Here is a 12,789-nt window from a genome sequence, read left to right on the forward strand (position 1 = left end):
GAGTTGCGTGAAGTTGGCTGGATGTCATTTGGGTGGTGGACACGGGAAATTGTTGAGTGAAAAACCCAGAAGTGTTGCAGTTCTTGACACAAACCAGTTACCCTGGCACCTACACCCCACTCAAAGGCACATACATATTTTGTCTTACCCATTCACCCTCTGAATGGCACAAACACAATCCATGCCTCAATTGTCTCAAGGCTTAAGTCATTCTTTAACCTGTCTCCTCCCCTTCATCTACACTGATTGAAGTGGATTTAACAGGTGACATCAATAAATGGATCGTAGCTTTCACCTGGTCAGTCTGTCATGAAAAGTTCAGGTGTTTATAATGTTATGTACACTCAGTGTATACGCTTACGAGCTACTTACAGCTTAAAATCTTGAAAGCAAAAGGACATTCAAACAAGACCAAATGAGGTGCATTAGTGCAATCTAGCAAGACGCTCTATGTATCCTGCAGAAAAGTAACAAGTAGCATGTTGATCAAGAAATGGAAGTATATAATTTTTCCTATTTTAATAGAAAAAAAAGAGAAAAATCAGGTATTTGTACAAAGCCATGCCATTGGATAGTTTATTTTATTATTATCATAAATCTGTAACGTAAACTGGATAGTCTCTTTTACAACCAATCACACATCTTTAGAGAGCATTACAAACAGATAGTCATGACAAATATATAACAGGCCTTGCATATCTTAAATACTTAAATACTCTATCAGTAATAAATACTGTTAAGTTTAAAGCCAAAGCCACAGTCGCATTGCACACGTGTGATATGCAATAAAACAAAGAGTAAAGTTAAGCCACTTGGTGATGCTGTTTCTCAGTCTGGGAGATACTCGAGGTAAATGAAACAGTCTCATGCAGCTAACAGGGGCAAAAGGGTGGCTCAGTCGTCAAAGTCTGGAATGTCGTCATAGGAGTATCCGCGGTAACCCTTGGAGGCGTAGTAGGCGATTCGTAAATGGTAGAATCCAGGAAGGAACACAAGGATCCCAATGATGAGGACTGGAACTGTACGGTCCGGGTGCTGAAAAAGAATTGCCTATTTAGTTTATGTATCACAATCAGTGCCTGATTAACAAATTAGCCTGTGTTTCAGTATCTTTCACAGAGAGGCCGCGCACACACAGATACAGGCGCTCTATCCATCAAATTACAATTTGGCACATATGCATCATACAACAACACAACCCTGACAAGGCAGGGCTGTAAGAGGAAGTACTACGTAGGCATACTGACCCCCACATGGCCAGTCAACACACATAGCATTTATTCTCCAAGTGATGTCACACTAGAGGGAGTGTGCTAGAAATGGACACTGATGACCACATACAGTACTACATGTTTCATGGCATGCAATGATGTAAATCGGTTTTAATTTAGGGGTTTGTTTTTGATGTTATGCGCACACACTGTTGAGATGAGAACTCTTGAAATATCTGGAATTGAATGGTCACTGATCTACATGGGTGTGGAATGTGAAATGCACAGACACCCAGGAAAGGATTACACTTCAAGCTCAATCAGCCAGGTGCTGGAGGAACCTAGGAGACCTGATACATTGATCCCCTTTAGGATGTTCCTGAAGAGGAAAGCAATGAATAACCTGCCATTGTCATTTACAATTACATTATAGCATTGTACAGTGCATGACTTGGGATGGAATAAGTGCAGGCGCTGTCTTTTTCCATGTCGGTCCATTAGACTATGTCCACCAAAATTCACAAATGACATTATGCTATAGAGACCTCTGATTATTCACTGTTAATGGTTCATACACATTTTTCATGACTTAACCAAATTTTCATGACTACATCCTACATGAAAAAGTAAGCATTTTGAATGGAAAGCTGCTGTGTGATCCCATGTAGACCTACCACCTCCTGCCGTTTTGCCACTTAGCACCCCACATAGATCTGCACTGTTAGTCACACATTGTCAGCATGTGGTCAACCCTCCATCTGGAGAGCTCCTGGGTGTGCAGGCTTGGCTTTTTAAACATTACAAACAAATACTTAATTCCTTCATTCAACAAATCAGGGATCAAATGGATAAGGTATGCTACTTCAAAACAATGTATCTAACTATACATGTTTATGCACAGCAAGTTATTTGTCAATTAAACTATTCTTAGAATATGTTTTACGTTGTCATAATTACATGGCTACTGTGTAGAGGGGAATCCCAGCTTTTATTTAGGCTCTACAGTGCTGGTGGAAAGGCAACAATGAAATAAATGATTAGTTAGCTATAGTTAACTGCTACAAGTTATGTTTTGAATTGGTGATCTAGTTAGTCAGTCTGTCTGTCATTTTATACTTGCTGCTGAAATGTCGCTCTCTGTCTCCACGGGCAATAGCCCACTGGCAGACACGCAGCACCACAGACAGGCACTGAAGGGTCATTCCAATAAGGGCTCCCGAGTGGCGCAGCGGTCTAAGGCACTGCATTGCAGTACTAGAGGCGTCACTACAGACCCTGGTTCGATACCGGGCTGTATCACAACCAGCTGTGATCAGGAGTCCCATAGGGCAGCGCACAATTGGCCAAGCGTCGTCTAGGTTCGGGGAGGTTTTGGATGGGGTAGGCAGTCATTGTAAATAAGATGTTCTTAACTGACTTGCCCAGTTAAATAAAGGCTGTCGTTTTTTTTATTGATTGATCATATTTAAGTGTGTTTTCATGAATTACATCAACAATTATGAAATTAATTTCCATGACCTTACAAACCCTCATTTGACAACTTAGAACAGAGCATCATGCCATTCAGGCTGGCACATTTTCAATCTGCGCAATCTCAAACAGCCTACTGTCGCTCACAGATTCAGACTAGCGGCAAATAAACTTGAACAAAGCGGAATCAGGAAATGAATTCCCACTCTTCATTGCTATTCAATGAAGATCCAGCCTTCATTCCACTTTGATCAACCTTTTTTTGCCTCAGTGTGTGAATCTGGGCCAGCGATAGATTACTTTGTTTCTAAAGAGGAGCCGGACAAAGTCATCACATAATACTGTAGTACTGTAGGTGATGTTGCTGCTGATTGTTTCTTTCAAGCCAGGATATCAGCCCGCCAAAAGGGCACCGTTGTTTTAAGAGGTCAAGCTACTGCAATGACGTCATATACACTACATGACCAAAAGTATCTGGACACCACTTCAAATGAGTGGATTCGGCTAATTCAGCCATACCCTTTCCTGTTTCAGCATGACAAAGCAAGGTCCATACAGAAACAGTTTGTCGATATTGGTGTGGACGAACTTGATTGGCCTGCACAGAGCCCTGACCTAAACCCCATCGAACACCTTTGGGATGAATTGGAACACCGACTGCGAGCCAGGGCCAATCACCCAACATCAGTGCCCGACCTCACTAATGCCCGTGGCTGAATGGAAGCAAGTTCCCGCAGCAATGTTCCAACATCTAGTGGAAAGCCTTACCTGAAGAACAAAGGGGGGACCAACTCCATATTAATGGCCATGATTTTGTAATGAGATGTTTGACGAGCAGGTGCCCTCGTACTTTTGGCTATGTAGTGTATGTATGTCTGTGAGCTACTCACCGAAACTTCTATGGATCCTGCAAGGAGAAGCGCACCGATTACAATCAGTAAGGAGCCAATCAGGAAGAGGAACGTAGCCAGGGCAATAGCCTTGTAGGGAACTTTGGGAGGGCTTTTCTTGAACTGTTTGGTATAAAAGGTAAAAAGATAGGATTCATAGTAACCAAGACAACCACAGGTTACAATGATATGTGATATGACAGATATGACTCCAAAAAGGCTCAACTATAGGTGGTTGGGAGGTTGGAGAGATATGCATGTAATGCAACATCCAGTTGTCTGTCTCACCTGCAAGTCAATGTAGCCATCCTCATCGCCAGCTAGTCTTGAGTACTTAACTTTGTTACTGGATACCCCACCAGCAGCAACAGTGCTGCGTGCAGGCATCATTACAAGACGGGAGCTGTGTCAGGATGGAGAAGGCGACAACTTGAATGGCATTCAAATAACATGGAAACTAATATAGACCATATAACTTAGTGTCCAAAAAGCGATATATGAATAGCTAGTTATAACTTACATAAGTAGCTATAGCTAGCTAAATACTGTACAGACAGAGTAACTAGCTAGTTGCTACAGGCACACAACTTGGAGGCTAGGCACTGCACAACAGAGGTGTATTCATTACGCCGACTCTGTTGCAAAACGTTTTGCATCAGAAACGGTTTATTACTCCAAACAGAAAACGTTTTGCAATGAAAACGAGTTTATTGGACAAATTCAAGTAGGTCCCTCCCCGTTTCAAATCAAATGTATTTGTCACCTGCTTCGTAAAAAACTGGTGTGGGCAAACAGTGAAATACTTAATTACGTGCTCTTTCCAACAATGCAGAGAGAAATAAAATAGAGAACTAATATGAAAGTAAAACACGTAATAATAAATACACGAGTAACGATAACTTGGCTATTTATGGGTACCATAGGTAAGAGGTATACTGTATATGTACACAACTAGGAATAAAATAACAGTAGCAGCAGCGTATAACGTATGACGAGTAAAAAACATATGTTTTTAAAGGTTGTGCAAAGCATTTACTCGGTTTGCTTCAGTTTGGTACTTAAAACGGTAAACGGTTTCCGTTGCAAGACGTAATGATTACAACCGAGGCCCTGATTTCCCGATAGCGATGGAACTCGCTTACGAGTGTTTTAAAGATGCATCATTCCTACAAAGTCCGAAGATGTAACACCCAACGTTTCCCAAAACACCACGCAAAGAGAACGTTCGCTATAAGTGCGTCGTTGAGGCATGTGTCGATACTGATAGAGTCTAAAGAAATGAAACGCTGCTCTCGGATCAGCTTTCCCCATTTAAAACTTACACTAACATTATAATTATTCCACAATGAAAGTTATCACCTATGGCTGCACATATTGAGGAGGCTATTCTAATTCTTACATTATAATAATGTACTAAATGATGATTTGCCAAATTGTGCACATTAGGCTACACATCATGAATATATTGAGACTAATTACAGACAGTAAGTAGCTAAATATAAAAGCAATTGAGTCAACATTAAATACATTGCAATATGCCTATAGTCTAATGTATTTATATTTTAATGCAGTCATCAGTTTTCATTTGAATCATCTTTTTATACGTCTTCGTTTGTATCAATTGCAAAAGACATTGTCAGCTTTGTATTTGTTGTCAACTTCGTTCTGAAGTTATCGGTGGTCACAGAAAGGCAGAGAAACCATGTGATTTTATGTTTAGCGGAGATCTTCTGTGTATTAAGTGACGCGGGAGGACAAAAATTGAAGGTTACGCATGTAACCACAGTTGTGTGAGCTATATGGATCACTCCAATATATTGATATTTACTCCCGTGTACACTGGTGTCACAGCTGGGGTCCACCCCTATACGTACCGGGACCGGGCCGCAGGGGCTGTCAATGTGTGTGTGTGGGGTCCTGCCACAGTCCCACGAAAGGGAGTCGATGCCCAGGACTGCTGAACCAACCAACTAGTACCGCTGAATCAACCCAATAGTACCTAGCAAAGGTGCAAGAGGAAGCCCAGCTGGCCACAACACAGATCTCAGTAGAGCCAAGGACGCAGCCACACCTCGTGTTGAATGTGCCACCACAGATCCCAGCACTGGCATGCTAGCCAGTACGCTGTTGTAATCGTGTCCACGATCCAGTGAGAGCCTCTGCTTTGATAGCCCAGCCCCCAGGACTCTCTCACCATAGCAGACAAAGAGCTGGTTTGTTGTTCTCACTTGTCCAGGAGTGAGGAGATCTCCAGCCACAGGGTTTTCAGGGGGTCGTCCACCGTGGTGACACGAAGGCCCCTGAAGGACGGGGGCCCGCACCGGAATTGGTACCCCTCGAGCATTGTGGACAACACCCAGGGGGACTCCACACCCTCATCCCACTTTGCCCTTTGAGACCGAGAGAAGCGGCCGAGGAAGGGCGTGTCAGGGGTCCTGCCTCTCCTCTGGCGTCCTGAGCGCCTGCGTCTCCCAGGCACGTCCCTATGGAAGTGACGGTTAACACCATCACACCTGTCACAAAGGTAAGCCATAAGCTCAGCCAAACCAACAAGGCCATGAAGCAGGGGTCTGACGCCCTGGGAAAGCTTATGTCGTGACCCGCTTGGTGGAATAGGGATAAATTACCCAGTACAGTACCTCTGCAAAAAAACGGGGAAGACCTGTGTGGGAAAAATGGGCTGTTGCTTCACCACACGCTGTGCCCCTCCCTGCTTTCGTCCCTTAGCACGAGGCGACTGGGAAGGAGAGGGACCCCACCATTGTTCGGGTGCAGGTGGGTGGCGACGGTCCGTCTGCCTTGGACCCAGGGCCTGAGGCAGCGGGCTGAACCATCTCAGGGTCTGCCGGTCCCTATGAACCTTATCAGTCTGCTCTAGAATGTCATCAGCCCTGGGGTGATGGGGTGAGTGGCAAATGTGCTCTGGAGAGCTGGCAGACGCGATTGGGCCAGCCAGAGATGGCGCCGGGAGGTAACCACCTGCACCGTGGCCCGTCCGTTGGCGCGGGCCAGATCCCTTTGGAGCAGGGAAAGCAGGCAAGACACCTTGATCACGTCCTGGAGGAGCTCCTATGTGCCCTCCTGCAGCCGGGAAAACAGAATCTGCAGGTAGGCCTGCAGCAGAAGTTGGTAAGGCGGCCAAGGGTGCAGAGGGACCCATATGTGGCTTTCAAGTCCGCATCAAAGACTCTGGGGGGTCCCGCCTTCAGTCGCGGGTTCCGCCCTGGCAGAGGCCCAGCTCCCCTGCAAGGCCTCACAGAACTCAGCAGAGATTGGGACAGTTGGTGTCATCGCCATCCACCAGTTGATGTCCAGTGCAGTGGTTACCCAAGTGAGTAGGATCCTCATAGCCTCGAGCCGCTGGGGGCGATGAAGCCCCGTTTCCGGCTTCTGATGGCCTGTCAGCCTGGTAGCCCCGCTCATGGTGAACAGTGCCAGCACAGTCCCCCAGGAACAGCCTATTACTGGTTAACAGGGAACAGTTGTCATCGCCATCAAAGCTATCAACCTCCTGACGCAGAAAATGTACCCTCCATTCAATGTGGTCCCGGACGATTCATGCCCCCGTCCAGGACTGGCAACAGATGGGCTCTACCTGCAGTGGCTCATGCCATGCTTCCTGGGAGGGGTACTGGGCCCAGTAGAGGGACTAACAGCTCGCTGCCGCACCACTCCTGTTGGATGGACCTAGTCCCCAGCCTGAGACCGGCCGACCCACCCGCGCATGGCCTCCAATTGTGCCAGGTGCAGGCACCACACAAAACAGGCATCCAGTAGGGAGCTCCACCGCTCTCTCCGCGTGGCTCATACCCAGGCAGTGCATACACGAGGTATGCGGATCCCCAGAGGGGATGGCACCATCACAAAGGTAAGCCATAAACTCAGCCAAAACAACGAAGCAGGGGTCCGACACCCTGGGAGAGCTATGTCATGACCCGCTTGGAGGAATGATAAATTATCCAGTACCTCTGCAAACACAGGGAGAAACAGGCAGACAAAAAAACAGCAAAACAGGTAATGGATTTGATTTATTCGTTTTATGCCAACTGCAATAATACGTAGCCGGTTTAATATCCAAGCAGTAAAAACAGCACCATATGGAGTTACACCCGTTAAGGAACCCGTTAAGGAACTCCAAAGTTAATGTCTCAATGTAGTGGAAATCCCACCACGACAATCGCGCACTGCAAGGGAAAGAACAAGTAAAAACCCTGCAGGATAATTAGCAGAGAACACGCGCAGCATTACATCAATTCACAACACACACATAGAACAAGCCAGTCTGCAAGTTGTGTAAGGTAAATTCAAGTTTGTGGCAGCAAGTTCCACCAATATATTAATGCACACGGAGTCGTAGTGAAACGCTAAAGAAACACAAGCACGACAAACCAGCGGCGGAAGATACAGATCAACCGCGTGCAGCGAGTCGAGCACTCATGAGGGGCTGGCCATGTGGCCAGCTGCAAACAGCCAGTGAGTATACTTCCACGCTAGATATTACACTGATCAGTGACTTACCAAGCGAAATTCTGAAAGTTTCTACCTCAAAACATACGGACGTCCGCCGAGAAAATTAAAGAGAACGTGTGTCACGGCCATGGGGTCGGACACAGGTGTACGCTGTTGTAAATCTGTAAATTCTCACCTCGGATGTAACCCAATATAGTGAAACATAACATCTAACGCATTTAGCTGTTCTACGAATGGCCTGAGACAGGCGCTAGATTACGAGAATTTTGTAGTACAACGTTAATAACGATGGTTTTGTGAAACAGCTCGGAGATTTAACGATGCTTTCGATTAATTTAGCCTTTAAAATGTTTTTGGGAAACTGGGCCGTGTTATTGACAGTTACGTTATCTAGCTACATTCAAAGGGGGGTGTATTCATCACGGAAACCGTTTATCAATTAATAAACAAACGGAGGCAAACAGAGCAAAAACGGTTGTTTCTATTCGACAAAAGTCAGGTAGGCCCCTCCCCATTTCGTTTGCTTCCGTTTAATAAACGTTTTATAACCGAATCGGCAGTATACACCCTGATGAGCTGGCATAGTTTGCTAGCTAAATAAACATTACCTCTCACCTGTATTACTGCTGGACGCAAAATAATAAGTGTCATCAACGTAATACTATTTTCCCCAATAAATGCTCATTTCGCGGTGGTGATAGACTTTACAAATAGCTACAGTGTTTTGTTCACTTGTTTTCTATCTACAGAACTTCACCAAGCCCTCTGTCTGCTTCCTTGTTTTCCCGTATTCGTGGCTGCGCGCGCAAGAATTGGTCACCCAACATACAGCCTTCTACGGTTCACAGACCGTCTCGAGCGGCCATATTAGTAAGGGCAGAGTAAATAGACTGGTTGGCATGCTACCCCTGGCTACTCTTTATACAATTAGTGGTATAATAAGCAATATGGCAAACAAAACTGAATGACTTTTGTAATAACTTGGGTGACTAACCCTACATGTTACTAACCCTACAACTCTAATATGTAGAATGTTATATGAATATAACAAAATAAGTATTCACTCACTATCAGCTTGTTAAAATTGTAGCTGTTATGAAAACCTCTACATGCATTGGTGATCTCCAAACCAATTAAATGGTTTGAAATGCTATACAGACAAACTTTCCTGCCTGAGAAATGGAAATAAATCATTTTTTTCACCTACAAAAACGTACAACACAGAAAATGACTTACAGTTGTACAGTTGGATAATTAAATGTATGATAAGTAATCATGGCCCCTTATGCTAATTAAAATCGGACCTGGATATTTTGATTGATTAGGAGACAAATCAAATATATACTATATGGTTATGAACCATCTCTGATAATAGCAAACTAAACTAAATCAAATCAAATGTTATTTATCACATGCAGCAAATACAACTGGCTTAGACTATACAGTGAAATGCTTCCTTACAAACCTTTCCAAACGATGCAAAAATAATAATACAAACAGTCCAGGATCCAGTTGCAGAGGGAGGGGTTCAGTCCCAGGCTCCTAGCTTTGCCTGATGCTATAGTACAATAGATCAATTCAATAACATTAGCAGTCAGCTCACATGTAGAGACGCAAGAAGCCATATGAGTGGCTACTAATCTACAAGTCCACTCTAATGAGGTGCAGGATTCAATTAGAATCGACACAATTTCTTTGAAACACTAACATGGCTATTGTAGTTAAAAGAAAGAAAAAAACAATGCCATTCAGTTGATGGATTTATGTGTGTTTGTCTTGCTAGTTCATATAATTTACTCCCTTTATAATATTCTTGTTTTTCTGGTGGAATCAGTTTTAGTCTGTGGTGAGTGTTAGAAGAGGGGTACAATCGATTTCACAGCTAAGCTATTAGATGCCGTCATGTTGTTGTCCTGCATAGTGTGTGGGTGTACCGTAAGGCTGGTTCAGTACTAAGCTGGCTGCATGGAATGATGGTTGATTGAAGATGTTTTTCTCATGTTGATGTGTGTTGCAGACCATGGTTATTATAGTATTGTGTTTATATATTTGTTTTTTATTTGAAATTCAGTTTAGTTTGTTAGTTTTCAGATAAACTTGACTCGTTTTTATGTACTTCAATTTTATAACAACATTTATATATCGGTTTAAAAATATTACTTAGCTTTAGTTTCAGTTTTATTGTTAGGGACAGAAAGTAGCCTATGCGTGGGAGGCTAGGAGCCATGTACAATGCATTCGGAAAGTTGTCAAACCCCTTCATTTAATTGATTAGACATGATTTGGAAAAGCACACACATGTCTATATAAGGTCCCAAAGCTGACAGTGCATTTCAGCGCAAAAACCAAGCCTTAGGAATTGTCCGTAGAGCTCCGAGACAGGATTGTGTCAAGGCACAGATCTGGGGAAGGGTACCAAACATTTTCTGCAGCATTGGTCCCCAAGAACACAGGGGCCTCCATCATTCTTAAATGGAAAAAGTTTGGAACCACCAAGACTCTTCCTACAGCTGGCTGCCCAGCCAAACTGAGCAATCGGTTGAGAAGGGTCATGGTCAGGGAGATGACAAAGAAACTGATGGTCACTCAGACCGAGCTCCAGAGTTCCTCTGTGGAGATGGGAGAACCTTCCTGGAGGACAACCGTCTTTGAGGCACTCCAACAATCAGGCTTTTATGGTAGAGTGGCCAGACGGATGCCACTCTTAAGTAAAAGGCACATGACAGCACAGTTGGAGTTTGCCAAAAGGCACCTAAAGACTCTCAGACGATGAGAAACAAGATTCTCTGGTCTGATGAAACCAACATTGAATTATTTGACCTGAATGCCAAGTGTCACGCCTGGAGGAAACCTTGCACAACCAATATGGTGAAGGGTGGTGGTGGCAGCATCATGCTGTGGGGACGTTTTTCAGCGGCAGGGTCTGGGAGACTAGCCAGGATCGAGGGAAAGATGAACGGAGCAAAGTACAGTGAGAACCTTAATTAAAACCTGCACTCAGGACCTCAGACTGGGGCGAAGGTTGACCTTCCAACAGGACAACGACCCTAAGCACACAGCCAAGACAACACAGGAGTGGCTTCGGGACAAGTCTCTGAATGTCCTTGAGTGGCCCAGCCAGAGCCTAAACTTGAACCCAAAGCGATGCTCCCCATCCAATCTGACAGATCTTGAGAGGATCTGCAAAGAACAATGGGAGAAACTCCCCAAATACAGGTGTGCCAAGCTTGTAGCGTCATATCCAAGAAGACTCGAGACTGTAATCGCTGTCTGTAAAACTAGTTTTTGCTTTGCCATTACAGGGCATTATGTGTAGATTTGATGAGGAAAAAATACTATTTCATCAATTTTACAATAAGGCTGTAACGTAATAAAATGTGGAAAAAGTCAAGGGATCTGAATACTGTCTGAATGCACTGTATATGTTGTATAGTTTTTGGAGAATTCACTTCTTGCCACTGTGGGGCAGTAATGCATATGGTGATGGGTCAGGTAATAGGTTAGGTTAAGTTTAAAGGTAGATTATGTAGATGCAAGATGATGTAGATGCACAAACAACCAGGAGAGTTGAAGTGCGAGGCTAAACTTCTCAGCTGTTTTGGTCCCGTAGCTACTACGTTGTGGGAGTGTGAAGTGCACATGCACAGATACTCTGTGTCACTGTGTGAGAGCAAAGTCTTGCATTGCGCTCCTCTCAAAAATGATGAGATCAACGGTCATGATGTTTTGACTGCAGTCGACTGCAAGTTTTTGCAGTTGGCCTTTACCAAATTCATCCTGCAGCCATCACCTGTATTGTAGGGTGCTCTATTGTCAACCAATCATTAGGGTGTTTTTGTTTGACCCATGTGAACGTGACCAAAGAAACAGAAACCCATTTGTATACAGTTGTCATGACGTTGCCCTCTTTGGGTATAGCAAGCCCCATCCCCCACTCCCTGCCTCCCCCTGCCTCCTTCAACTAGGCTGATGTGGTCAGAGAGAGGTCGTACATTCCCGAGGAGAAGACCCTGCCACATGGCCACACAATATAAGAGGCAGAGGACATTTTCCTAGGGAACAAAGGAATTTCTTCCACCTCACAGAACTTGAGGTACGAACAAATTTCATGTTCCGGAGAAAGTATAAAAGATCGGTGAAGAATCCAGCTACGAACTGGTCCGTTTGTTACAACTTGGGGAAGCTCATGGGAGACGTGTGGCCACATTATCATAACGCTGTTTATATAATAGCCTCAGATATGAGGTTTACACCTAATTGTTGTATAAGATGAATGAGTGAGTATTGATACTGTTTGTAAAATTCTGTAATCTGATTTTGGACTGTTTAATGAAGGAAAATCCAATACCCTTTTGATTTGAACTAAATCAGAGGACCGCCCCTGAGCCCAGTTAGGGTCAGGCATCCTGGGACAGCCCCTTTTCTGCAATTCTGAATAAAACTATCAAACTATCACCAGACCATGTTTCTCTCAATCAAAGTACAGAGTACAAAGATTGCAGACCATTGCTGAATCTTTTAACCATACCACGTGGTTAAACTCTTAGACTATCGATACCGACAGAATAAGAACAAGTCTTTGATATGAATTACTAGTTTGCAGCTAGGAATTCGGTATCATTGTACGCGAAGAAAGACAACCGCCGAAACATCCATTCTATAACGAATGAAGGAATGTCACTCTGAACTACCCTCTATAACCACAACCGAGAGAGAGAGGGAGAGAGATGGACAATTCTACAAAAGAA

General features: G+C 44.1%; 1 protein-coding gene across 1 annotated transcript; it reads right to left on the bottom strand.

The window, feature by feature from the left end:
* Positions 1–548: 548 nt before the first annotated feature.
* LOC139408685 (transmembrane protein 230a) lies at positions 549–8,846 on the bottom strand. Its single transcript, XM_071152899.1, has 4 exons — positions 8,657–8,846; positions 3,860–3,974; positions 3,572–3,694; positions 549–1,035 (listed from the first exon to the last, which is right to left on the bottom strand). Exons 2-4 carry the CDS (start codon positions 3,959–3,961, stop codon positions 895–897), a joined length of 366 nt encoding a protein of 121 aa, XP_071009000.1. The 5' UTR covers positions 3,962–3,974; positions 8,657–8,846; the 3' UTR covers positions 549–894.
* Positions 8,847–12,789: the final 3,943 nt, after the last annotated feature.

Source organism: Oncorhynchus clarkii, chromosome 5, assembly GCF_045791955.1.
Source record: "Oncorhynchus clarkii lewisi isolate Uvic-CL-2024 chromosome 5, UVic_Ocla_1.0, whole genome shotgun sequence".
Classification (NCBI taxonomy): Eukaryota; Metazoa; Chordata; class Actinopteri; order Salmoniformes; family Salmonidae; genus Oncorhynchus; species Oncorhynchus clarkii.